The 26,986-nt window shown below is 36.0% G+C and overlaps 1 protein-coding gene across 2 annotated transcripts; it reads right to left on the bottom strand.

The window, feature by feature from the left end:
- Positions 1-1,364: 1,364 nt before the first annotated feature.
- On the bottom strand, positions 1,365-25,974 carry LOC121431772 (glycine N-methyltransferase-like). Of its 2 annotated transcripts, XM_041629473.1 has the most exons (6): positions 25,882-25,974; positions 25,291-25,521; positions 22,197-22,327; positions 21,744-21,994; positions 21,086-21,276; positions 1,365-1,674 (listed from the first exon to the last, which is right to left on the bottom strand). In XM_041629473.1, the coding sequence occupies exons 2-6, from the start codon at positions 25,449-25,451 to the stop codon at positions 1,512-1,514; spliced, it is 897 nt and encodes a 298-aa protein (XP_041485407.1). In that variant the 5' UTR covers positions 25,452-25,521; positions 25,882-25,974; the 3' UTR covers positions 1,365-1,511. The 2 variants fall into 2 exon arrangements, with proteins under 2 accessions (XP_041485407.1, XP_041485405.1); XM_041629471.1 differs by lacking the exon at positions 25,882-25,974 and having other exon boundaries at positions 25,291-25,619.
- Between the last annotated feature and the right edge of the window lie 1,012 nt (positions 25,975-26,986).

The following is a 26,986-nucleotide window of genomic DNA, read 5'->3' as shown; positions in this document are numbered from 1 at the left end:
TCCTTTATAAGCAAAGAAAAGCACACTGAATTTTCAAGAAAGCAATGAATCTTTGACTTAACATCCAATCTAGAAATACATTTTGAACAAACATGCCATTTTAGATGCTGACATTGCTGGCTTTCCACAGTTGTGGTTGACTGGATCAATCACAACTCTTTGTAAGACAGGACCAAGGTGAGTGTAATAAACAATGTAATGTTTTGATCGAATGGTAATTAGAGGAAAATTGATAGTAGAGCATGTAGGTCTAACCAAAATGGTGTTAGACGATCTGAGTATTAGATCATTCTACTAGTAGTTCAAAAAAGTACAAACCAATAAGAACAGTAGTTGCCAATGATCTTATTCATTTATTAGGTCTGAGAACAGGCCAAATTAGTTTCAAATCATGCCCTGAATATATTCGTTATAACCGCCATTCCACAGAGAGCAAGACCTCTGAAAGACTGCTGTAAGACCATAGGGTCTTTTTAAGGAACTTTCAATGATCTATGAGGTCTTCCACGATTCTTGATGGATCTTTCAATGGTCTTGGTGGTCCTCGTGAGTCCCAAAACATTTTGAAATGGTTCAGCAGTCTTTCAAGAAAATGGTATTTTGATGGTCTTTCAGCAGTCTTTAAGTGGTCTTTCAATGAACTTTCAAAGTTTTTATTAGTCTTTCCATGATCTTTTGTCAGTCTCTCAAGATTTTTGCAGAGATTACTGTAAGACTCAAGAGGGATTATTGAAAGATCATTGATAGACCAGATAGTCATTGGAAATAATTCTGAAAGATCACTTGTTGCATAAAAGATCTCTGAAAGACCATTGAAAGATCTCTATAGGACAAGTCTAAGACCAGTAAGAAAAGAAAGTCTTTCTGTGTTCTTTGAGGGGTCTTTCAGGGCCATTTCACAGAGATGACAATTTTCAGTGATCTTGGAGACTGCTGCAAGACCTTGCAAATTTTGGGGCTTTGAAAGGTCCTTCAGAGGTCTCCCCTCTGTGGAATGAGGGCCTATATGACGTCATCATTTAAGTTTATACTGACGACAAGGAGTGGATTATCAAGAATCTGAATAAATACCATAATACAATTCAGAATACAATGATGTACATCAATAAATAACTTCAGCCTCTTTACATAGAGTGAATGAATAAAGGAATACGAATGTGAATATTAAAAATATAAATAAATCTTAGTATAAAGACCTTTAAATAGATATTATTACAGATGCTCCGCAAATAATTTTTAAAAGCTGACTTGTGCCCCAGAGAATGGGTAGTTATTACAAAATGTTACAAAATAGGCCTACAGCATATATATAATTAGGCCTACACGAAACAAGGTGACAAAATACCAGCTTTTTAATCTACAAAATAAAATACTACTACCCTGTGCGAAAACTCCCTATTGAAAAGTGTGGGATGCAAGGTCTTCCGATAAGTTAGACTTTCGGGAGAATATCAGATTTTTATTAGAAAAGACACAAAAATAAGAGGCAATATGTTATCTTCATCGCTTCATCATTTTCTCTTTGTTATCACGTGCTGGAAATAAGCAGTGTCATGTATGGATGCATCTAGGCTCAGGTCACCGTAGAGGGCGCGTTCACAGTCCTCGCCGAAAACTCCAGCAAGCATGGATGCAAACGCCTCTGCTCGGATAGCCTGAAGAGGGATCGTTACTCTGAGAAAAAAGGAAAAAGAATTTTCTGTGACGAATATGATTCATTTTCTATCATAATCCATCCTACGAAAATAAATCACGAATATTTTTTTTCTCTCCAAATAACGGCTAAGTAATATTATGTTAGGTCCAATTATTGCCCAAGTAACTGTATTAGGATTTGTTGACAAGTAACCCAAGATATTTATTGGAAAATTTGACCCCAAACAATATCGAAATCACCAAACAAAACAAGAAGGTGAAAATTATACGAACTTAAAATGAAGACAAATCTGAGAAATATTTTGTCTGTCATTTCGACCATCTATAAATCAATAGATGGCCTCTTTAAAAAAATATATACACACATAGCATCGTACCTCCCAAAAAACGTATATAAAGTGAGCAAACACTTCATACTTGTTCAACATTTGGAATACATTTTTTTTCAGTTTGATTTTTTATTGGTCAAAATATTGTATTTCAAGAAAATACAATTCTTGCAAAGAGTTATAACGCGTCAAATCTGTAGAAGATTCTGAAAGGCAAATACAATAACAATTAACCAGTAACAAGTAAACAGAAAGTAACAAAACGGATGAACCCCGGGATGAAAATAATTATATCTAACTGGATAGAGTAAAATTAAAAATTTCCCAAACAAAATGCTGAAAAGCTCCTAAAATCTTATAACAAATGAAGAAGTTAATTACTGAATTTAGAATTAAGCAATATTATGCTAAAACAGTTACAGAATACTGTCAGATATATATATTCATTGTGTGGGCTGCTGATGTAATGTCCCCAATTTACTTTTTTCTCATGCTATTACATGAAATCACAATATTATTTCATACTTTCATACAAGTGTGTATGATATGTCTCCATTGTAACAAAATATGTTGGAGTAATGATTAAATTAAACATTTTAAATCAGTTGTCAATAAATTCTCGGAGGTCAAAATTTGAATACATAATTATTTCAAATTTTGTGGGGATGTGATATCAGCTCGCTCATTGCATATCCATGAAGCCATGCAGAGAACTGTTTCACTAAATGAAAAAGAATGTCATAACGCTGCAGAAATCTCTCCCAAAAGGTAGAAGGGGCAAGGGGCTGGAAAAATTGACGAGCAAAAAAAAGGTTATCATCCTAAACACAGTATGTACACTAAAAAGAGGAGCCCCCCTCTTCCCCTCTCCTCTCCTCCTTTCCTTGTTAAATCACCATTGTTTAGTTTGGAAGATTGTGAATGATTATTTTTATTTTTTAACAAATTGTCTTGAAAACTGCCCCTTGATGTCGTCGGTTGATTTTTTTTGTTTTCTTGATTTCCAGGATAAATCGGGGCGATTTGAAATAAATACACTTATTTAACAAAAGTTTCTTTATGATGGGGTTGCCTGGCTTGCTATTCTCCCAAACATTACATACGAACCTAATATCCAATACTACATAAACCCTCATCCTTTTCTTTACATTATTCAGAGCCCACCCCCCCCCCAAAAAAAAAAAAAATGAATAAATAAATACAATAAAACTCTATTGCAATCCTATATGGACCGTATTCTAAAGTCAGGTTTAACTTAAACTCAGCTTTGAAGTTGTGGTTAAAGTATGGAAAGCCGATTTTTTTTATAAATCACTAATAGTAGAGATATAATATTTCAGCTCATTTTGGCTCTCAAATCATTCATAATTGTCTATGAAGTATAAATAGATGTTTGTCATCGCCATCGATGAATCAGGAAAGAGCACAGTAAAACATAAGAAAAATTTTGACACTTTTGGCTTTACATGATTTGAGCACAGAGTTAGACAAAGGTAAAAATGACAGAGTTAAAACTGGCAGAGGTAAAACTGGCAGAGGTAAAACTGGCAGAGGTGAAAATAGCAGAGGCATAATAAATGACAAAGGTAAAAATGGAAGAGGTAAAAATAGTAGAGGTGAAAATAGCAGAGGCATAATAAATGACAAAGGTAAAAAAAATAGCAGAGGCATAATAAATGACAAAGGTAAAACTGGAAGAGGTAAAAAGGGCAGAGGTAAAAAAAATAGCAGAGGCATAATAAATGACAAAGGTAAAAAAAAATAGCAGAGGTGAAAATAGCTGAGGTATAATAAATGACAAAGGTAAAAATGGAAGATGTGACAATGGCAGATGTACACTGTTAGAAAAAAACTAGAAGATTTTACAGAAGAAAAATTAAAAAAAGGGTTTTACAGAAAAAAGTAACCAAATCATTCTGTAAATTGTTTTAACAGGATTTTCTTTTACAATTGTTCTACAAATTTACAGAAAAGGTCTGTGTTAAAAAAGAGAAAACAGTTATATTACAATAAATTTGTAAGGTTACACGCACAAGATAATAAATTTCTGTAATTTTACACAAATACGTGTAAGATTATGCAGTAAGATTGTAGGTGTTCTCCAGACTCTGCTGTAGGAATTTTTTATTTTTTAAGTAGGACTTTTTTTATTTTTTAAGCAGAAATTTTTGAACAGTGTAAAAATGGCGGAGTTGAAAATGGCAAATGTAAAGGTGGCAGAGGCAAAAATGAGTTCATTTAAATCGGAAAAGGTACAACAAAAATAATAACAATTAGATAATAAACAAAAATAATAACAATTAGATAATAAACAATTTTTTGTTTCTTCTGTCCAAAAATAACAATTTTTGTCAAATCTCTACATTTTAGCATCCCAATCTAATTACCAGGAGGGTACTGCTTGTGGTGCACACAATACCAAACATCACTTCCAAGGGTTATGATCATCAAGGCGTTTATATTCAATATCATAATGGATGCAGTGGTCAAGGTTCATTTTTTTTTAATTCAAAGAATCTGAACCAGACGGTCCCTCTCAATCGACCCGAATTGGTTTACCAGTCAAGACAAGATTATTATTGATTTTCATTATGAGTTACATATCCAGTGCCGAGCCAAGATCCATTACGAAATCAGATTTTTGTAACAAAAACGTCAACATTTTTTGCTCGCTCGAATTTCGAAAGTTTGTGTCTTTTCCCCTTAAAATTTGGAAATTTGGCTTAGTGAAATTCAATAATAACTATCGATCATGGTTTAATTTGAATCGGAGTTCAAAATACAGGCCTTCATTAATATTTGTGGCCAATATGGCGACATGATATGGAGGTACACTTGTAGCATCTGAGTCATTGCTGCATGAAGTTCTTTGTGCAAAAAAAAATAGTCTCTCTTTTTATCAGAGTTCATTTTGTGAACTACTGGGTCCAAACGAAAACCTTTTATGGAAAACAACTGAGGCCTATATACGGCTCAAAGCCGATTGAATTAATTTCAATGCATTGTGTATATATGATGAATAGGTGTACACCCGGAGCCCTTCATGCATGGTAAACGAATGGCAAGGTGAACGAAAGAATAGCCCTCCAAAGGCTTTAAATTGAGTCAAAAATATTCACAATAAAAAAATATAACTCTAACAATAAAAATACTTTACATTTCTGTCACGTAAGTATTAAATGAAGTGACGTCCATTTAGTATTAGATTTGTAAAACAAACCCGATATAGTACTAATATGAGCAGTTCCAAGGTTAAGGAGTGACATTCAGAAACAACTTTTTTGCATTCAAAGATATCACCCATATTTGAGTAGTTATTTGCCAAGAAATGGTACCTGACAGTAGTTGATGAAACCCACTTTTCAAAATAATAAAATTCATTATTTTGATCCACTGAATTAATGATGAGAAATGAACATTCATGAACAAGGTTACGGAGTGACGAAAATGGACATGCATATTTGAGGAGAAAACATATTGCTTAAACTTTGTGAATTTCGAATTGCTATCATAATTTTGATTTATTGATTTTATTCTATGTTGTTCTAGCTGTAATATGCTGCATTACATTAAAAAATTTGGTGTATCATTTCATTAATTACGACTTAAAACGAAAACTAATACCCGGTTATACGGAGTGACATTTACAAAGTGACATCAGAAATATCCACTCACGGGCAGCGCAAAAAGAACTTACATTTTAAAATTTTTGTTTGAAACGATGTAAAATGATGACCTTCAGATTATCCGAAAGAAAATTTTACAAAACAAGCAATAGTTTTCTTTAAGTTAAAAACAATATATGTAGTCTCATGTATGGAATTTTTTGTATGGTTTGGATTCTCCTATAAGGAGATGCGTTAGAAAAAAAATTGTGGCTAATTATTTTCCCCTTTTGTATTTATGAAATTCCATTTGGTTTTGAAATTTGATCTAGATTGGAAACAGAGCCAGTATAAATTTTGGAAATTTTCCACTTTTGCTTGGAATTGCCCATATATCTCTCCTCTTTATCCTACCAAATCGTTTTTTCCTTTCCATTATCAAACTGTTTTTTTTAAACTATTTAGTTTCTGTAGAAATAAATAATGCATCACCCTTTTTTTGTTCTCATTGAAACCAAAGATTATATTTTGTAAACCAAACTTGACATGCTTGACATGCACCTAGCTGATAAACTTCATTCATCCAATTTTCTGTTTACCTCCCAATTTTTCACTAATTTTACGTTATAAAAAAATGTACATTATCTTTCAACTCCTAATTGCAAAATGAACGTTTTTCATTTATAGCAAACAAAGTGAACTAACTTGATAAGTCGGTGGCCGATCCAGGCCGGAACACCTCCCCCTTGAGAGTCATGAATAAAAGAGGAAAATGTCGTTATTAAGTTAAGTCCTTTTTCTGCTTGTCTTCTGAACAAAATGCACCCCTTTTGGATAATCCTCAATCCGCCCCTATTTTCTACTGCATGTATGTATGCTCATAGAGGGACGGGCACTCCAATCTGAAAATAATATGGTTTGAACAAATAAAGTAAAAGTCGTCAAACCTTAAAACAGGACACTGTAATTTTCTTAAATATCGGACAAGGAATAACAGCGTTAGATGGACGGAGATCCCAGGGGGACAGGAGGATACCCCCCCCCCCTACTCAAAATAGAGATGATGAGTAGTAGAGAGACTCTACTTCTACTCATCTCTACTCGCCGACTCAAGCCAGCATCTCCTCATCAGCTCTACTACTCAAGCTGTTCTCACTCAACATTCCTTCTGGTTTACATTCCTTTTCAGGACTATTTTCAAGAAAGAATACTTTACTCTCAAATCTCCACTTTTTCGCCTATCTACTTCTTCTATCCACTGTTTCTATAACACTCCACATGGTGTACCGTAAACCACATCAGCAACAGTGTCAAATGTACCCCTACTACTTTTTTGTCCTTTGTGATGAAATGAAATACATCATTCAAAATCGAAATAAAACATGTACTTTGGACAAGATCACCTTACTTTTTTTTGCTTACTGTAGTAATGACTATCAACACTGTTAGAAAAATTATCCTTAAACTAAAAGAAGTTCCTACAGCAGAGTCTCGAGAACACCTGTAATCTTACAGGAAATTGGTATTTGGTGTATGGAATCTTACAAATTTCCTTGAATAGAACATCCTTTTCACCTTTTTAAACAGACATGTTCTGTTAAATTGCAGAGAAAAATCCTGTTTTATGAATTTACAGAATGATTCTGTTACTGCTTTCTGCATAATCTTCTTTTATTTTTCTGTAAAATCACGTGTTTTTTAACATTGAAGTTTAGTTCATGCATGAATTGCTGTTATCTATACGTATTGAACACATTGAACTACTAGTATATGAAAAGAAGAGAATCAAATAGGCACTGAGACGAATAGGCCTAATATATACATTTGCCGCGGCCCGCGGGTTTCTTTCTCAAACAGCAGTTCACGTAAGGGAGCGCGACATTTTTCTTTGCACGATCAACTATGATACAAAGGGCAAAACTAAATGACTATTTTGTGATATAGGCTTAAGTCTGATTTCCTAAGTTATCTCAATGCACAAACATGAGTAGTCTAATTGAAAATAAGGGCCCCATTCACCATATTTTTCAAAAAAATCATTTTTCCATTGCCCAAAGTGTCCATGTTAATGGATTTTTACATTCCCAATGCCAAATTATGTCACATCGGGTTCAAAAGTTCCGAATACATTAAGTTGCTTGAAAATGCCTTGGTACAAATCCCAAGACAAATATCCATATGGTTGCTGGGGGATTTTAATCTGCCTTACGTGGACTGGGAATATCGATACCAAGGACCAGGTCCAAGTAATGATTCACACTGCTCAAGATCACAACTTACAGCAAATGGTGAAGTCACCGGTAGAAACAATGCCACATTGGATCTCTGTTTTACTAACTTGAAAAGGTTGAAATTAAACAGGGCATAAGTGACCATGATGTGGTCTTTATTTACGCTGCTATTAAACCAAAGATGATCAAACTTCCAAAACGAAAAGTGTATATCTATAGGAGAGCCGAATTCACTAAGATAAATGAAGATTTGAATAAGTTATATAATCACATTTCTGATGAAATTGTTCAGAATTCAACTGTCAACGATCTTTGGGAAAGATTTTCAAACACCTTAAAAGCATCTATGAATGTAAACATTCCATTCAAGAAAACTTCTTCCAAACCAAATGTTCCTTGGATAAACTCAACCATGAAACGCAATATCAGGAAGAAACACAAGCTCTATAAAAGGGCCAGAAACTCAAATAATCCAGAACTTTGGAACTTGTACAGGCAATTGAGAAGTAAAAACAAGTGGGATGCCTCTGGCCGTCTCACCTGCATCACGCAGTTCAATATAGCAGCAGTGTTGACTTTGAATACTAATCTAACTCGCACAAGATGTTCAGTGATACATGGTTACTCTTATGTCCACTTTTTATGAACTAGACCAATAAACTTACAGAGATATGATGGTTATTCAACAAAAAACCCCAACATGGCCAAAGTTCATTGACCTTACATGACCTTTGACCTTGATCATGTGACCTGAAACTCGAACAGGATGTTCAGTGATACTTGATTACTGTTATGTACAAGTTTCATGAATCAGATCCATAAACTTTCAAAGTTATGATGGTAATTCAACAGATACACCCAATTCGGCCAAAGTTCATTGACCTTTGACCTTGGTCATGTGACCTGAAACGCGCACAGGATGTTCAGTGATACTTGATTACTCTAATGTCCAAGTTTAATGAACTAGACCAATAAACTTTCAAAGTTATGATGGTAATTCAACAGACACCCCCAAATTCGGCCAAAGTTCATTGACCCTAAATGACCTTTGACCTGGGTCATGTGACGTGAAACTCATGCAGGATGTTCAGTGATACTTGATTAACCTTATGTCCAAGTTTCATGAACTAGGTCCATATATTTTCTAAGTTATGATGACATTTCAAAAACTTAATCTCAGGTTAAGATTTCGATGTTGATTCCTCCAACATGGTCTAAGTTCATTGACCCTAAATGACCTTTGACCTTGGTCATGTGACATGAAACTCTAATAGGATGTTCAGTAATACTTGATTAACCTTATGGCCAAGTTTTATTAACTAGGTCCATATACTTTCTAAGTTATGACGTCATTTCAAAAACTTAACCTCAGGTTAAGATTTGATGTTGACGCCGCCGCCGCCGTCGGAAAAGCGGCGCCTAGAGTCTCACTTTGCTTCGCAGGTGAGACAATGACAGAGACATGAGAAAACTACGGCAAGAGCATATTCGAAAAATTGGCGATTGCCTCAAGAGTGACAATTCAAACCCCTTCTGAAACTAGCGATGCTCGGCGGGTCGCACAGCCGAGCACATGTATCCCCCGAACCAACCGCGACATCCGTCATTGCGATATACAGAGCTCACACAGAAATTTGACAAATAAATACAATCATTATGGCGACAATGACCCTGCCACATTTTGCCTGTGAGTACCAAATTTGATGACAATAATATGACGTAGCAGCGTGACACTGCAGAACCTAAAGTATTGTCCAGTATCACCTGTTGGGGAATAAAAGTTTAGAATAATCTGGATATATTTTGTAAACCTAACCCTAAGACCCCTCACTAAAAATGATAGGCACCTTCGCTTCACCTTCTAATATTGCTCCTAATATTGTTTTGTTTAAAAGTGACTTACGGTTGCGGAGTAAGGTGTCATAAGAGAGTTTTGGATGTAAACTTTAACATTGACCTGAAAATGACCTTTGACCTTACCATGTAACCTCTGATCGCAGCATAACATGCGGGTCCCCCAAGTCCATCTACCATCCAAGTTTGGTTGAAAATGACTTACGGTTGTGGAGTTAGGTGTCATAAGAGAGTCTTGCATGTAAACTTTAACGTTGACCTGAAAATGACCTTTGACCTTACCATGTGACCTCCGACTGCAGCATAAGATACAGGTCCCCAAGTCCATCTACCATCCAAGTTTGCTTGAAAAGTGACAAACGGTTGCGGAGTTAGATGTCATAAGAGAGTCTTGCATGTTAACTTTAACGTTTAGATCACTCCCTATAAATACCATCTGGGGAACTCTGAACTGGGCATCGATGACAGCTATCCTTATCTAGGTGTTCATTTGTCGTATAATTTGTCTTGGACTAATCATATTGACACAACAAAGCAAACAGTAGGGGAAGGTGGGGTAAGTTGAGCATAGGGGCAAGTTGAACCACCACCTCCAGGCCATTAATGAATGAGTTAGACATTATGGTGGTGCCATGTATTGATTAACCATTGCATAACCCCTAACCCCACCACATTTTTTTCAACTTTGAAACAAAAAGTACTTTTTTAGAGGGAAAAATACAAATTTCAGCCAAAAAAGTTTAAAAAGGGTGTGAAATAGATACGTGCTTTTTACACGCACACATCATAAAGACATAAGAACAACATTGTTAGTCCAGATATGGATCTTAATTTTTGTCGTAATTTTTAACATGATGGATGCAAGAAATGTGTGGATGCAAAATTATCGCATTAAGTTAGGACTGGGGTAAGTTGAGCAAACAAACATGGGGCAAGTTGAGCCATGGTAATTCTTATGGTAATATAAAAAAAACCTTAAAAAGCCATCGATATGGAGGCAGAAAGGAGCAAATTTACATGACTGTTCTTTTCCTTTATGAGGATGTTGGTATTTACAGAGAATAAGCGAGTGAAAAGACTTTAAATAAAAAAAATTGACATGCTGGTTCTTCCCCCTTACATTTTGTACATAGTTTTTTGTGGCTCAACTTACCCCAGATGGTGGCTCAACTTACCCCACAGATGGGGCAAGTTGAGCCATTTGACATCTCTTTTTTCAAAGGTGACAGTGACTTTCAGCGTGGGGTTAGAAAGTTAGGTGAAGAATATTTCAGAAGAATTAGATTTTAAGGCCAGCTGCTTATTTCTACAAGATCATTAATCATATCAATTCTAACATGCAAAAAGTGTCACAACTTACCCCGATTTCCCCTATACTTTGATTGTTGAAACGTAATATATGGCATTGTTCAACTCAAACTAAAGATATCGCCTACAAGACTCTAGACTTGTGCGGCCTAGTTCCGCGTGGAATCCCCACCAGAAAAATCTTCAAGATAAACTTGAAAAAACTAAAAGAAGAGCAGCACGATTTGTATATTAATGATGAGCATTCTAAAATGGAATACTCTCCAAGACAGGAGAACAAGTAGGCGGCTTATATTTTTGTTTAAAGAAATACACAATATAAGTCCATGTAATATAAATCAAATCACTTCCAAAGCATCCTCCAGGCCAACAACTTGAATAACCAGTCTCATGACTTAAACTACTATATAATCAGAGCAAATAAGGATTGTTACAAATATTCCCTCTACCCTCGTACAATAAATTGTAGAGAGGAATTCACTTTCTCCCACTACTATTAACAATGACTAAAAATGCACCAGGAGTCCGTTGCAGAAAGAGTTGCGTTTAAACGCAAGTCAAAGAAATCAATCGCAAGTCCCAAATGCGCGCTGTTGATTGGTCTAAATTCAAGATGCGCATGATTTTTAGAGTTGCGTTTGATTGCAACTCTTTCTGCAACGGGCCCCTGATCTAGCTGCATTTAAGAAACAGTTAAGCAAAAACAGGCTAACTAAAGCCCCTAACTATATATCGGCAGCGATTGCATGAATGGCCTGCACGTGTATAGCCTCTTTGAGGCGTTCAAGTCAATCAAGTGTAGTATTCACAAGACAAGTCAAAATTTTTATTTTGGCGGCCATCTTAGAATATTCATGAAAAAACATTTTTTTTCCCATATTTTTAACCCATACAATGGGAAAATTTTGAAATGAAAACAATATTCATTTTGTTGCATATATAATAGTAAAGTAAGTTGTTTGTTCATTCTTTTGTAAGTTCACTCGTTTCATGATTCATTCATCCACCCAGCCACCTATGGATGCTTGCCATTACGTCATTGGTATGAAAGGCAAATAATACAAATTTGAAATAAGCATAAAGTAATTAAACGGATGTACCCCGGGATGAAAATAATTATATCTAACTGAATAGAGAAAAATTTCCAAAACAAAATGCTGAAAAAGAAGTTAATTACTGAATTTTAAAATAAAGCAATATTTTGTTAAGGAGATGGTCCGGACTGAAAATATTTATATCTTAATACATAGAGTAGAATTCACTGAGCACAATGCCGAAAATTTCATCTAAATTGGAACACGAATTATAAAGTTATTGAAGTTTAAAGTTTAGCAATATTTCGTGAAAACAGTTGTCATGAATATTCATTAGGTGGGCTGATGATGTCACATCTAAACTTTCCGTTTTCTTATTTTATTACATAAAATCATGATTTTTTGTTCATTATTTCATACTTGTGTGAATAATATGTCTCCCTTATCATTAAATAAGGTTCAGCAATAAATATCTAATGAACTGGCGTACCTAGGATTTTCTAGAAGGGGGGCAATTTTTTTGTTGCGTATATTTTAAAATTACTTTGACTCAATTCAAAGCCTTTGGAGGGCTATTTTTTAACGGTTACTTGTCCTTCGTTTATAATGCATGATGGGTACGGGTGTACGCCTATTCATCACACACACAATGCATTGAAATTAATTCAATAGGCTCTGAGCCGTATATAGGCCTCAGTTATTTTTCATAAAAGGTTTTCTTTTGGACCCAGTAGTTCTCAAAATGAACTCTGATAAAAGATAAACTATTTTTTTTGCACAAACAACTTCATGCAGCAATGACTTACATACTTCCTCCATATCATAGAGTAAAAAAAAGAATTACACAACGCTGCATGTTTACTATATGAACCTTACAGTAATTGTTTTAACAGTTCAAACATTAAGTGTTTAAACTGTAAGCAACAAAGTTTAATTTTCGATAACTAATCTTCAATAAATTTAACATGATTGTTTAAACGGTTAAACAAATGACAGCATTTTTACTGTGCATGTCGCCATATTGGCCATAAATATTAATGAAGGCCTGTATTTTGAACTCCGATTCAAATTATACCATGATCGACAGTTGTAATTGATTTCACTAAGCCAAATTTCAAAATTTTGAGGGGAAAAGACACAATTTTCGAGTGAGCGAAGCGAGCGAGCAAAAATGCTGACGTTTTTGTTACAAACATTTGATTTGGTAATAGAGATCTTGGCTCGGCACTGGATATGTAACTCGTAATGAAAATCAATAATAATCTTGTCTTGACTGGTAAACCAATTCGGCGTCGATCGAGAGGGACCGTCTGGTTCAGATTCTTTGAATTAAAAAAAGACCCTGGACCTTGACCACTGCATCCATTATGATATTGAATATAAACGCCTAGGTGATTGGTGAAAAAAATGTTCAGAAAATGGTAAAAGCATGAAAATTGGCACAAAGGTAGAGTAAGTTATTCTAAACATTTTTAGCAGGGGGTGCCAACTTGAGTTACTCAAACATAGCAACGGTTGCTAGGTAACATATTTACCCTAGTAACTGAGATTTATTGGGCTTTAGTAACATTTTTTTCAATTGATATGTCACATAAATTTTAATATAAAGCATGTTCATTTGTGTCACAACAGTTTTGATGCATTTATCCATAGCAACGATTGCTAAGGGACCCTTTTCCATAGCAACGAATTGTTTATCATAGTTCAGATCATTACAACTTTCTCAGAATAGCTCAGAAATTAAATCTGGCCCATAGATCTTCGATGTGTTGAATATTCCCCTAGGTACATCCAAATGGGCACCATAGCAACGGTTGCTAGGTAATTTTTTCCTCAGTAACCAATTTTTATAGGATATGTTTTTCATGATTATAATTTCTATGAACCACATCTTTTCTATTAAAGCATCAATAACATCAATAACAACATCCCATGAACTATTATACCATGTATGCCCAACATTGCGAAGTGCCAGTTGCTAAGTAACATGCATGCTTTCTGTAGCATCCAATGGCTAAATGCCATTTTGATGTGTGTAAATCATAGAGGTAGTAATAAAACGACAGATGATTCCTGATATAGATCATGTCTATGTGTTCCATATTATTGGCATAATAATACTTGATGCATGTTTAAAAAAACTCACATTAAATTCAATCTTTCTCCATTTGGAAACCATGATTATTATGGATGAACCTAGATATATAAAAGGGATCGACCACGGATTAAATTATTTGGTGTCTTTCAGAGCAAAGGGTTCTTAATATTTGACATTACTATTTAGTTAGGCACTTATCATTGAATGATAATATAGACCTCATGATCGACATTTGTGTCATCGAGAAATAAAAGTCTAGCTATCTATTTTCCAAGGGGGCCCTCTGAATCTCTTTTAAGACACTGTATGATATCGACAAATGCCCTTGGAAAGACTTCCGAACATCAACATTTAACAAGAGGTTACTCTTGTAGAAGAATGGTTAAAAGGGCTCACTAGGAGGTCATGGGTGCTTCACTACCTAAATATATCTTATCTTGGAGAGATTTAAAAAATGACAGCCAAGAATTGATTGAGACAAGTAATAAAGTTAATATTTATTGCTAACAAAAATCTCACCGGAAGGTAATTTTCAAATGAGTGCTTTGATACCACTCAATCCCTTGCCAACATTAGTTGGTCGCTTGAAAGCCAACAACTTTTGCCTTGGTTTACCCCCCCCCCCTTACATAGCCTGCAATGAAGATCATATGGTTCTCCATGTCGTTCCCGAACCTAATGCCACGTACGTGCAGGGGTTGATTTTGACTGGTCAGTTCCGTTTCCAGATGTTTTGACCTGGATCAATCCTACGCAGCGCCGGGATCTATCATGACGTGAAAAATCTGATAGAGTTGAGTTGGACCCAAAGGTTGGACCATTCAGTTCCTTTTCTAGGCGTGTTGGCCTGGATCATGCAGCTAACGATCTATCATGACTTCTACAGAAGTTGATTTTGATTGGTCAGTTCCATCTCCAGGACGGCGTTTGACCTGGATCAATCCTGCATCTCTGCGATCTATCTTGACGTGAAAGATCTTGCACAAGTTTAATTGGACCTGTAATTTCCGTTTCTAGGCATGTTGACCTATGATGGATCCTGAAGCTATATGATTGATATATTATGACATGATCCTGCAGGTGTTTGACCTGGATCAATCCTGTAGTTCCAGCATTAATTATCACATGAACAACTGAATCTCGCAAGAGTTGATTTGGACCGGCCAGATATGTTTCCAGGCGTGTTGGCCTGGATCCTGCAGCTCCGGGATCTGTCATGACTGGAAAGCTAATGCAGAAGTTGATTTTAAAAGATCTTGCAGGACTATGCTCAGCTGGCTTTGTAACCTACGTACGTGAAGCACATTTACTCGGCCACAGAACAGTAGCAGCATGAGGTTCTGATATGCTATTTCCTTCCATATGCCTCCAATAAATTTGTCTTCTTCTTCTTCTTCCTGTAAAGTACAGACTGCCGTTGGCATATTATCGTACTTGTGCTTGTCAAGTGCCCAGATGAATAGTGCAAGCAAAAATCTCTACAAAACTATGTGCGGCTAAAAACAGAAGAGGCCTTAACGAAGCCTCCTTTGCTGCACCTCCTGCTTGAAAGACGCGAGGGAGGTGCTGTGAACTATCTTTGCTGGGAGTGAGTTCCATATTCTGATAGCATCAGGAAAGAATGTATTTTGATATATTTGTGTTCTGGCATATGGAATTTGGAACTTATCAGGATTTCCACGTGTACATGGTCCAGTTGATGGAATAAAGTGGTCATCCGGGATGTCAATAAGCTTATTGATGATGCAGTAGACCATGCTAGCTCGCTGTTGTGCCTTTCTTTCCTGAAGAGTAGCCCACTGGAGTTGCTTTAGCATATCTGATACACTACTGGTATGTCGAAAGTCTCCTATAAAGCAAAGCGGGCGTCATGTCCATCTAAGATGGGAATAATTCTGCAGATTGCATTATCACCTTGTCTCGCAATGTAATGTCCTAATGGGGATAGATGTTTCTTACACCGAACTTTGATTGATGAACAATTCATTGTCCCATCGAACAGGACGATGACTGAAACTTTCTTGATGCTTTCCTTTGTTGCCTCTAAAATATTTTTTGTCGAGTACAATGCATACTTACAGTGGTTTTGCTTTCCCCCACTTCATTAAGCCAAACAGTCTTATCTTCAACTTTTGACTAAATATATGTCAATATTTTTCTTTTCATCATCTAATTATGTATATGGCTCAAGCATAACCCAGCAATCAAATAAAAAAGATCCGTAAAGTGGCAATTGCTTCAAAAACTTTAATAAATTAGGGATTAGAATCATGTTTTGGGAAAAGGTGCTTAAACATAACAGGAAAGAATTGTGAAATAATCGTCTCAAGTTGGTTGAAAGCTACATGTTTGCTTTCTATATTTCAACCATGCTTTTTGATGACCTGGTACAACATACAATATCTTACAGACTACCGCTTCATCTTCATGATTTGTAGGATGCGGCCTTAGTAATAAGTGTCAAAGAAATAACCGTTTCTCTCAAAAGATTTTGTTGTATAATCACTAAATGTACTACTTTGTTACATATTCACAAGACAGTAATGCATGCACATTTAATGCTTGAGGCTGTTTCAGGTCTACTGAACGTGCTATACAGTGCACATACAGTCAATGATGCTTGAGGCTGTTTCAGGTCTACTGTACATGCCATAATTCCTCCAATGAGAACCTTGATGAGGTCTTGGAGCTTGCGTTTTTCAGTGGCCCCAAGAGCTATACTTGCTGGAGCTCCGGTCCCTGTTAGGGCCACCTCAGCCAGACAGGTCAAAGGGTAGAGTCGAGACTAAGAGTTATCCCTGGCCCTTCACGTTGGGCTCAGGGCTAAGTCGGCTAACAACCCTGTCCCGTAAATATAGTATGTTACCCCGGGATGTTACGGAAACAGTCAACGAATATTTTCAGCAATTAATGGCGTGATAAGCTTTTAAAGTCATCAACAGATGCATCTATGATTGAAAAAAAAACTTAGGTACACATGGGTAACTATACAAATTTTGGCCCAGGACCGATGTAAGTGAAGGACATTCGTTGCTGCCATACATGCCAGTGAGGCATAATGGTGTGAAGTCAGTCAATAATAAACTTCACTGAAAAAAGTGTCGACATTACTCACCATTACTTCCCATTGAAGCTTTGTCCTTTGTAAGCGATTAGTTCATATAAATCAAATTTCAGCTTCCATCAAAGTTCAGTGTCTTTCCCGGTGTCACATGCGACATCCACTAAAATACCCTCTCTCATTTTCATAACAGGAGAGATCCTTTATAGGAAGCACATTTGATGACCCGGTGATGATTTTTGTCTGCGTGTTATAAGCTATGTCATGTATGAGTAAAAAAGTATCAGTGAAGAAAAACAATAAACTTATGTACATCAATAAGGGTTGTTACTTAGATGCCATTATCATGCAGACATTATTATGATTATTTGGACTGCTCTGATTTTTTAGGCATATGAGATATTTTTGTAATTCCAAGTTTCATATGTTGACCAATTTTGTAACCATTTTCATTCAAATGTTATGTGAAGATGTTGTATTCAGGAATATTATCTATAGTTGCTATGGAAATTGTGTTGCTTAGCAACTGTTGCTATACATGCATGGAATGTTGCTTGATATGTGATTGTAAAATGGGCGCTTAAAAGTCAAAATATAGTTTTTAACCTGTAAATAACACTCCCAAATCGTGGTTGCTAAGGTAAACATGTTACCTAGCAACTGTTGCTATACGAGGGGAGATCAGGTTGGCACCCCCTGCTAAAAATGTTCAGCGCTGTTTACTCTACCTGTCAGCCAAATTTCATGCTTTTACCATAATCTGAACAATTCTTGCTATTTTTTGCACCGATCATCTAGACTATAAACGCCTTGATGATCATAACCCTTGGAAGCGGGAGTGCTGTTTGGTATTTTGTACACCACATAAATAGGTTGGTATGCTAAAATGTAGAGATTTGAAAAAAATCTCTTATTTTGGGACAGAAGAAAAACAAAAATTGTTCATATAATTATTATTTTTTTTGCAATTTTTTCCAACCTAATTGAACTTCATGTGGTTGGAATAAATCATTTTTTGGTCATTTTCCCCCAAATAAATAAATCATTTTTTGGTCATTTTCCCCCTTAACCAAATCCTTTCATTTAGCAGTGACAACATTTTTATCGGCATTTCAAAAAACCAGCACCCCATATCTCTATAATTTTTGCCTCTGCTATCGTTACCTCAAGTTGCCATTCTCAACTCCGTTATTTCTACACTGTTAGAAAATTTCTACTTAAAGGTCAAGTCCACCTCAGAAAAATGTTGATTTGAATCAATAGAGAAAAATCAGACAAGCACAATGCTGAAAATTTCATCAAAATCGGATGTAAAATAAGAAAGTTATGACATTTCAAGGTTTCCCTTATTTTTACCAAAATGGTTATGTGAACGAGCCAGTTACATCCAAATGAGAGAGTCGATGATGTCACTCACCCACTATTTCTTTTGTTTTTTATTGTTTGAATTATACAATATTTCAATTTTTACGAATTTGACGATTAGGACCTCCTTGCCTGAAGCACAAAATGTTAAAATAATGGAATTCCACGTGTTCAGGGAGGAATGAAACTTCATTTCACATGACAATGACGAGAAAATAACAATATTTCATATAATGAAATACAAAAGAAATAGTGAGTGATGGCATCAGTTCCTCATTTGCATACCGACCGAGATGTGCATCGTATAACTGTTTTGTGAAATGAAGTGAAACTTTAAAATGCCATAACCTTCTTATTTTACATCCGATGTTGATGAAATTTTCAGTGTTATGCTTGTTGAATTTTTCTCTTTTTATTCAAATCTAGTTTTTGTTGGGGTGGACTTGTCCTTTGAAAATAAAATATTCCTACAGCCGAGTCTTGAGAACACCTGTAATATTACTGCACTGTAATCTTACATGTCTTTGTGTAAAATTACAGAAATTTTGTATTTTGTGCCTGTAACCGTACAAATTTATTGTAGTAAAACTGTTTTCCCCTTTTTAAAACAGACCTGTTCTGTAACATTGTAGAAAAATTGAAAAAAAATCCTCCTATTATAACAATTTACACAATGATTTGGTTACTTTTTTTCGGTAAAACCAGTTTTTAATTTTTCATCTGGAAAATATTTTGTTTATTTTACTTTTACTTCTGCCATTGTCACATCTTCAATTTTTACCTCTGCCATGGCGAAGACAAACATCTATTTATAATTCCTATACACTTACAAATGATTTGAGAGCCAAAGCCATAGAGGATTGCAATAGGGTTTTTTTAGGGGGGTCAGAATAATGTTAAGATAAGGATTAGGGTTTATGTAGTCTTGGGTATTATGTTCATGTTCGTATAAAATGTGTGAGAGAAAAGAAGGCCAGGCAACCCTATCATAGAGAAACATATGTTAAATAAGTGTATTTATTTCAAATTGCCCCGATTTGTCCCGGAAATCAAGAAAACAAAAAAATAAACCGAAGACATCAAGGGGCCAGTTTTGAAGACAATTTGTTACAAAATGAAAATGATCATTCACAATCTTCCATTCTAAACAATGGTGATTTAACAAGGAAAAGGGGAGAGGAGAGTGAATGGGGGGGGGGGGCTCCTCCATCAAGGATTATGACTATCAAGATTAGTTCATGCATGAATGGCTGTTATCTATACATATTTTCATCACAATACACATTGAACTATTTGAAAAGAATATGTGAATCACATAGGCACTGAGTCAAATAGGCCTAATACATTTTCCGTGGTTTTATTTTTCAAACAACAATTCACAAAAGGGAGAGCGCCTTTTTTTTGCACGAGCAACCAAATATGCGAACAACTACGATACAAAAGGCAAAATAAAATGCCTATTATATTGTGATAGAAATCTGGTTCTCTCCATGCGCTAACATGAGTAATCGAATCGAAAATAAGGGCCCCATTCACCATATTTAAAAGAAAAATTATTTTTCCATTTCCCAAAGTGTCCAGGGCTCCGTAACACAAAAGGTTTGCGATGGACTGCAAATATGAAAGAATCACACTGATTGGTCCCTGCCCTGGTTAGTATTTTAAACCAAATGCGCGTGTAACATTGATATCGATTGGTCAGTTCCTTTAGCGATTGATCGCCAATCTTTGTGCTATACGGAGCCCTGGTTTTTTAATGGATTTTTACATTCCCAATGCCAAATCATGTCACATCGGGTTCAAAATTGGTAATTATGGCCCGAATTTGGCAGGCATCTTAGAATAATGCAATATATGGCCATTATTCTTTCTCAAACAACATCATTTTATGTAGAGGTCCCATCATTTGGAATAACATCCCTCAGATTATAAAGCAGTGCAAAACCCTTCAAAGCTTTAAAAGATATTTAAAAATACATTTCATGCAGAAAGCCTTATACTAATACTGATATAGATACAATTATTGTATACTTTTGTTATATTTGATTGTTCTGCTTTTCCTTACTGCATTTGTTTCCTTAATGCATTTACAGGTCCTTGTAACTTTTCAGTGATCTTTCCACTACTCTTAAAAATACTCACTTTTGTTATAATGTATTTTATCGAAGTATGTATTCTTCTTGATTTGTATGTTTTTAGTGAAGATTATGGTGAATAAAGTTTCTATTTCAATTTCAATATTCATGAAAAAAAGTCTTTCCATATTTTTAACCCAGACAATGGGAAAATTTCAAAATGAAAACAATATTCATTTTGTTACATATAATAGTAAAGAAAGCCGTTTGGTCATTCTTTTGTGTGTTCATTCGTTCCATGCATCCATCCGCCTACCCACCCACCCACCCATCCATCCATCCATCCATTCATTCATTCATTCAATCAATCGTTCATTCATTCATACACAATACACAAAACATTTCTGCATTATCGCGAAACGTAATTTGAAACGAAAACAGTTTAAATTAATGCTATAAAGTAACTCACTTTTCAATATTTTTGTCGTGTACCATTACGTCATTGGTATGAACACCACTGCCGTTCGGGAGTTCACCATTTTCATTTTGTTTTCCGTCATCACCACCACCATCAACTATCATATCGAACGTGATGTCAACGGTATCTGGTTTCCCAGGATATTGGACTAACTTTGAAGAAATCTTGTTGATGGTATCAACCTACAAAATACAATAAAAAAATATGAGAAAAGTAGTAATTATGATGAACTCTTTCATGTTCTGCGACAAAGCTTGACATTTATTTATCTTTTTTTAATTTATTTTTTAAAAAAAAGGTTATATATTGTGTATCTGTAATTTTTTATGAGTCCTGTACTTCGTCCTAAAAAACGAGTAACCTGGACTTATTTTCATTGTTTGTAACTTCACTTTGTTTTGTTTTGAATAAAGGTGACATAAACAAAAAAATATTCATTTATTTATGATTTATTTCTATATTCATTTATTCATTTATTTATCTACTTATTCAAAACTGTTTATTACGATATGATGGGGAAAAGTTACCATCCATTTTTATAATGGGAAAAATTACTTTTTCTTATAATCATACAAAAATATGCAATAATCAAGGTTAAGGAATGGTGCGTATTCGACCAATCACATCGCGTAACTTGTGCTGTGAGTACCTTGAAATACACGTTCTTGTTGACGGGTTTCCCAGTCTCATACACGACGTCCATGTTTCGGTGGTCAATTAACAAAATTCCACCAGGTTTGAGCATCGATTTGAAGTTCTCGAAACTCTTCTTGTAAAGTTCTAAATCGAGTGAGGTATCGATGAGGTTGATCATGGAATTGCCCATGCAAAGCACTGCATCGAATTCACCATAACCTCCGAGGTCCTCTTTCAGAGTAAGCCAATTCGCATTCTTGATTTCTGTGAAGAAAAATATTTTTAAAGTCCCAAATAATTACTACATATTTCCACAACTGCAGGGTTTAATAAAGTGATCTATAAATTATATGAAAATAAAATCCAACCATCTCCCCGAAATGAAAATTATGCTCAAAACTTTTCGATTCATTTCATTTTTTATTCATTTACAATATCTCCAATTAAAAAAAATCTTGTAACTGACCCCATTTTCCCACAGCTTCGCACAGTTTCTGTTGTGATTTCTTGGCTTGTCGAGCCTGGCATAGCATGGCTTCTGCGCTATCTGAACCCACTACATGGAAACCATTCTTCAGAAGAAAGAGAGCGTCCCCGCTAAAATATGAGGAAAGTAAAAGCAGAATAAAAAACATTGTTAAAACATAGGTTGATACATAAATTATCGTACATCACCCCCAGTACACACACACCCACCTACCCAAACACACGCACACATCCTTACACACACACACACACACATATATTATATATATATATATATATATATATATATATATATATAGATCTGCATTAGCGGATCCAGGGGGGGGCTGAGGGGCCCGGCCCCCCTCCCCTATCGGCGGAGCATAAAAGAAGAAAAAAAAGAAAGGAATAAAAAAAAAGGGAAAGAGAGTCAGAGTAGAAAAAGTACAGGAGGAAGACGAGTGAATGAAATAAAATTAAGATGAGGGGAAGACTTGGAAATAAATAGATTCTTTAATGTCACTATATAACATTTTCGCTCGCGCTTTGCGATCGCATGGCATGTTAGGTGATTTACATATCTTATTCAATATGGAGTTTAAATATCACGTTTGGAAGTCAATATACACAACATATTTCACCTCGGAAATCAAACTTTCATTATTTTGTGTGATTTACAAATTTATTTTTATAAAGTGCTCTGTAAAATATTAACATTTTCTGCTCGCTCGCAAATTTTGATTTATCAGATAATAAGAAAGCTAGAGGACTCCTTTGTTTACGGTCATGGGATGGGTCAGGAGAACAAACTGTGTGATTTTATGCGGGGTGCATCGAGCGGTACCCCCAAAATCTCTGAAATATGTATTTTGCATTCTGTTTTTATACTCTGGACTTGATATAGTTTCTAAGACCTCACAAAAAAAGTTTGAAAATCTGTGTTTGGCCATTAATTTCTCCCTACTCCAAATTTTAAACAATGCATATTTTACATCATACGAAAGATTATTTAGTTCTCTTTAAAATGATACCATGCTTGTTATGATCGTGTCATCACGAAAAGAGCAGGATTCCAATATGTTGGATGAGGTCTGAATTAAAAAGCTGCAAAACGAGCAAAAAGGGTTTGGAAATCTGAGTTTGACCATTCCTTTCTCCGAACTCCCAAGTTTACACAATGCATATTTGATATCATTTAAAAGATCATTTAGTTCTCTTTACGATGATGCTTCATATGACCATGCCATCATGAAAAGAGTAGAATTTCAGTGTTGGATGAAAAGCTGCAAAGCGAGCAGAAATAGTCATGAAGTCCCGGGGGGGGGGGCCACTTACATTGACGAGTGGATACCATGCGCGACCAAAAAAACACGTAAAAAGGATGTCTTTTTCACGATGGGGCACGTTACGTACGTAACGTGATAAGGGTGTCAAAAACACAAAAATAATGAAAAAAGGGTATCTATTTCGCTAGGAAAATTACGTGTTTAGGGTGGAATTTGCCGGGATAAAACCAAATTAAAATGTTTTATAAAGGATGTCCTTTTTGCCCCGACACTAAAGGTAAAGCAGACGACCGAAGGACCCGTAACAATAAAGAATTCCTGTACTTGTTTAGGGGTTCATTTCATTTTGCCAAGAGTATCGTTTTGTTTCCAATACTTGTTAAGGGTAGGGTTTCACACGCCAATACTTGTTAAGGGGTGCATTTTCAGAATATGGAAATTACGTGTTTAGGGTGCTTTTCGAGACCCCATGGTCGCGCATGGTATCCACTCGTGAATGGAAGTGCCCCCCCCCCCGGGCATGAAGTGTCCCTGCTTCTGTAGTGATGGTTCTGTGAGATAACATGGTTTGTGTCGTTGTTTGAAATACCCATGCATGATTGTTTGTTATGTTTTGCTAGTGCAGAGGTGTGTTTGATTCCATGTTAATGTTGATGTTAAGGTGCATGAAAACAATTAAAAGAAATTACTGAAAAACCCACTCATCACCACTGAAAAAAGAACAGTGACTTTCAATATTACGTCATTTTGAAACTTTTGAATTTTTACTTTACCCCACATTTCAAGGCACTGCACCTCCATGCGAATGATAATCATATCATATAGGGTATCATTTTAAAGAAAATTAAATGACCTTTTCATTGATATTAATCACACATTGATATTTACTAAAACCGATGAGGAATTATCGGTCAAAGTAAAAACAAAACCGCTGAGAAACTCACTCATCACCACGGAAAAAAGAACAGTGACTTTCAATATTGTGCCATTTTGCAGCTTTTGAATTTTGACCTTGCCCCCACATTTCAAGGCACTGCACCTCCAAGTGAACCATAATCATATCATGTAGGGTATCATCTTAAAGAGAATTAAATGCTCTATTCATTGATATTAATTACACATTGATATTTACTAAAACCGAAGAGGAATTATCGATCAAAATCAGATTTCCAAACTTTTTTGAGGAGTTTTGATATACGTGGACCAGTTGACTCATATCATTTAATTCTGGATAAGGAAATGGGAGAGACTGGGGGAGAGAACCAAGTATGAAGAAGAAACATTGTGAGTGTAACATAGTGAACAGGTGGACATAAATACAGTAGTAGTAAACTCTTCCGATTACAGTTCAACTAATGTTTCTTATTTCAAATCATGTATTGGTGGTTATTTCTACTCTTACAGTTGGTTTATATGTCAATTTCTTCTATGATTTTGAGTGTTTTATGCATGTTGATACAATTCTCAGATCATATAAAAAAAAAAATTCGTAATATTATGTATAAAGACACTTGCACAAAGATTTGGTTACCTTGAACCTTTAAAATTATATATTTATGAAAAGCACTGAATTAGAGGAATTAAAGTTGTTAGGTATACTAATTTTCCTTGGTTCAAAGTTGGGTATTTTGCCAAGATTTTTTGGTGTATTTTGCCCATAACTACAGTTTATAAACCCGTATAAAATATTTTAACCTCACGTTACATAGGAATCGTTAATATGAGCATATAGAGCTATTACTGTATAGCTTCATAGTATGGTATGATAGGCCGCGGTCAGATTCATCAGTGTACACTATGGTCACTCACCCAGTACCGCATGCAGCGTCCAGCACTCTTTTGCAGCCTCGCGATCGAAGCTGGTCAAGCAGCCATTGTTTATATCCATTTGACCTCTCAGCCAACACACCGAATCGCCGGACAACGTCTTGGTCATCACATGCATTGGACACATTGACTTTTTCCGACATTCTGGACACTGATTGGATGTAAAATGACCCACTACTATTACTCTGGGTCCAAAGAAGGAAGGCAGACGACACTGCCACTAATACTTTTCTTTGTCAACGGCTCTTTTAATTTTTTGTAACGCGCTCGGCGCACTCTCCCACAGTCAGATGGTACAGTCAGTGTAGTTGATATCTCCTTGGGGTAACAGTAAAATCAATCGAAATCGTTGTTGTTGTTGTTATTGTTGTTTTAGCTTATACGGCGCGTGTCATTCAGTAGTGAATGTTTGCGCCATGACGGTGTAGTAGTCTGCTATGCAGACTCTGAATGGCTCGTAAGGTGGGATCTGCTGGTTCGCGAAGCAAACCAGCCTGAAAAGGGCGAGCGAAGCGAGCCATTTCAGTAGACCTAGTGTGCTATGCCTCAGTAGACCAAGTCTGCTATGCAGACTCGTTGAATCAGCTGAGGTACACACACTGCAGATGTGGGTCTACATTTGTATACTAACGGTGTAGTGTTGGTGAAAGTTACGTAATCCTCGCACACCCAGCTTGCGGCAGCATGGTCGAGTGAGTTTTGTAGCCTGTTAGGTAAAGCCGACGACCGAAGGACCCGTAACAATAAAACATTACTGTACTTGTTTAGGGGTTCATTTCAGGGAATATTTGCCAAGAGTATCGTTTTGTTTCCAATACTTGTTAAGGGTAGGGTTTCAAACGCCAATACTTGTTAAGGGGTGCATTTTCAGAATATGGAAATGACGTGTTTTGGGTGCTTTTCGAGACCCCATGGCGGGCCCCATGGTCGCGCATGGTATCCACTCGTGAATGGAAGTGGCCCCGCCGCCCCCCCCCCCCCCCGGGACATGGATCTATTGATTCCATGCCTCAGGAATCTCTCCTTGCGTGCATGCACACACCAGTTAGTAGCTCCATCTAGAATGAGGAATCAGAAAAAGCCCAAAAGTATTTCTGATATCAATTTTCTGTTTTTAATCTACAACAAGTGGAATGCCTCTGGCCGTCTCACCTGCATCACGCGATTCAACATAGCAGCAGTGCTGACTTTGAAAACTACTATAACTCGCACAAGATGTTCAGTGGTACTTTGTTACTCTTATTTCCACGTTTTATGAATTAGACCAATACACTTACAGAGATAGGATGGTAATTCAACAAATACCCCCAATGTTGCCAAAATTCATTGACCTCACATGACCTTTGACCTTGATCATGTGACCTGAAACTTGCACAGGATATTTAGTGATACTTGATTACTCTTATGTCCAAGTTTCAAAAGTCAGATCAATAAACTTGCAAAGTTATGATGGTAATTCAACAGATACCCCCATTATGGCCAAAGTTCATTGACCTTTGACCTTGGTCATGTGACCTAAAATGCGCACAGGATGTTCAGTGATACTTGATTACTCTTATGTCCAAGTTTTATGAACTAGACCAACATACTTTCAAAGTTATGATGGTAATTCAACAAATACCCCAATTCGGCCAAATTTTATTGACCCTAAATGACATTTGACCTTGCTCATGTGACC

Source organism: Lytechinus variegatus, chromosome 18 (genome assembly GCF_018143015.1).
Source record: "Lytechinus variegatus isolate NC3 chromosome 18, Lvar_3.0, whole genome shotgun sequence".
NCBI lineage: Eukaryota > Metazoa > Echinodermata > Echinoidea > Temnopleuroida > Toxopneustidae > Lytechinus > Lytechinus variegatus.
This window is presented reverse-complemented; position numbering and strand designations above follow the sequence as displayed.

Bases quoted from the DNA above. Each gene is read 5' to 3' on its own strand.
- LOC121431772 (XM_041629473.1), bottom strand. From the start codon at position 25,451: ATGTCGGAAAAAGTCAATGTGTCCAATGCATGTGATGACCAAGACGTT. The intron at 21,995-22,196 runs GTCAGTTACAAG...TTTTCTTCACAG, and splicing joins CGAAGCTGTGGGAAAATGGG to AAATCAAGAATGCGAATTGG. The intron at 21,277-21,743 runs GTACTCACAGCA...TGTATTTTGTAG, and splicing joins ACAAGAACGTGTATTTCAAG to GTTGATACCATCAACAAGAT.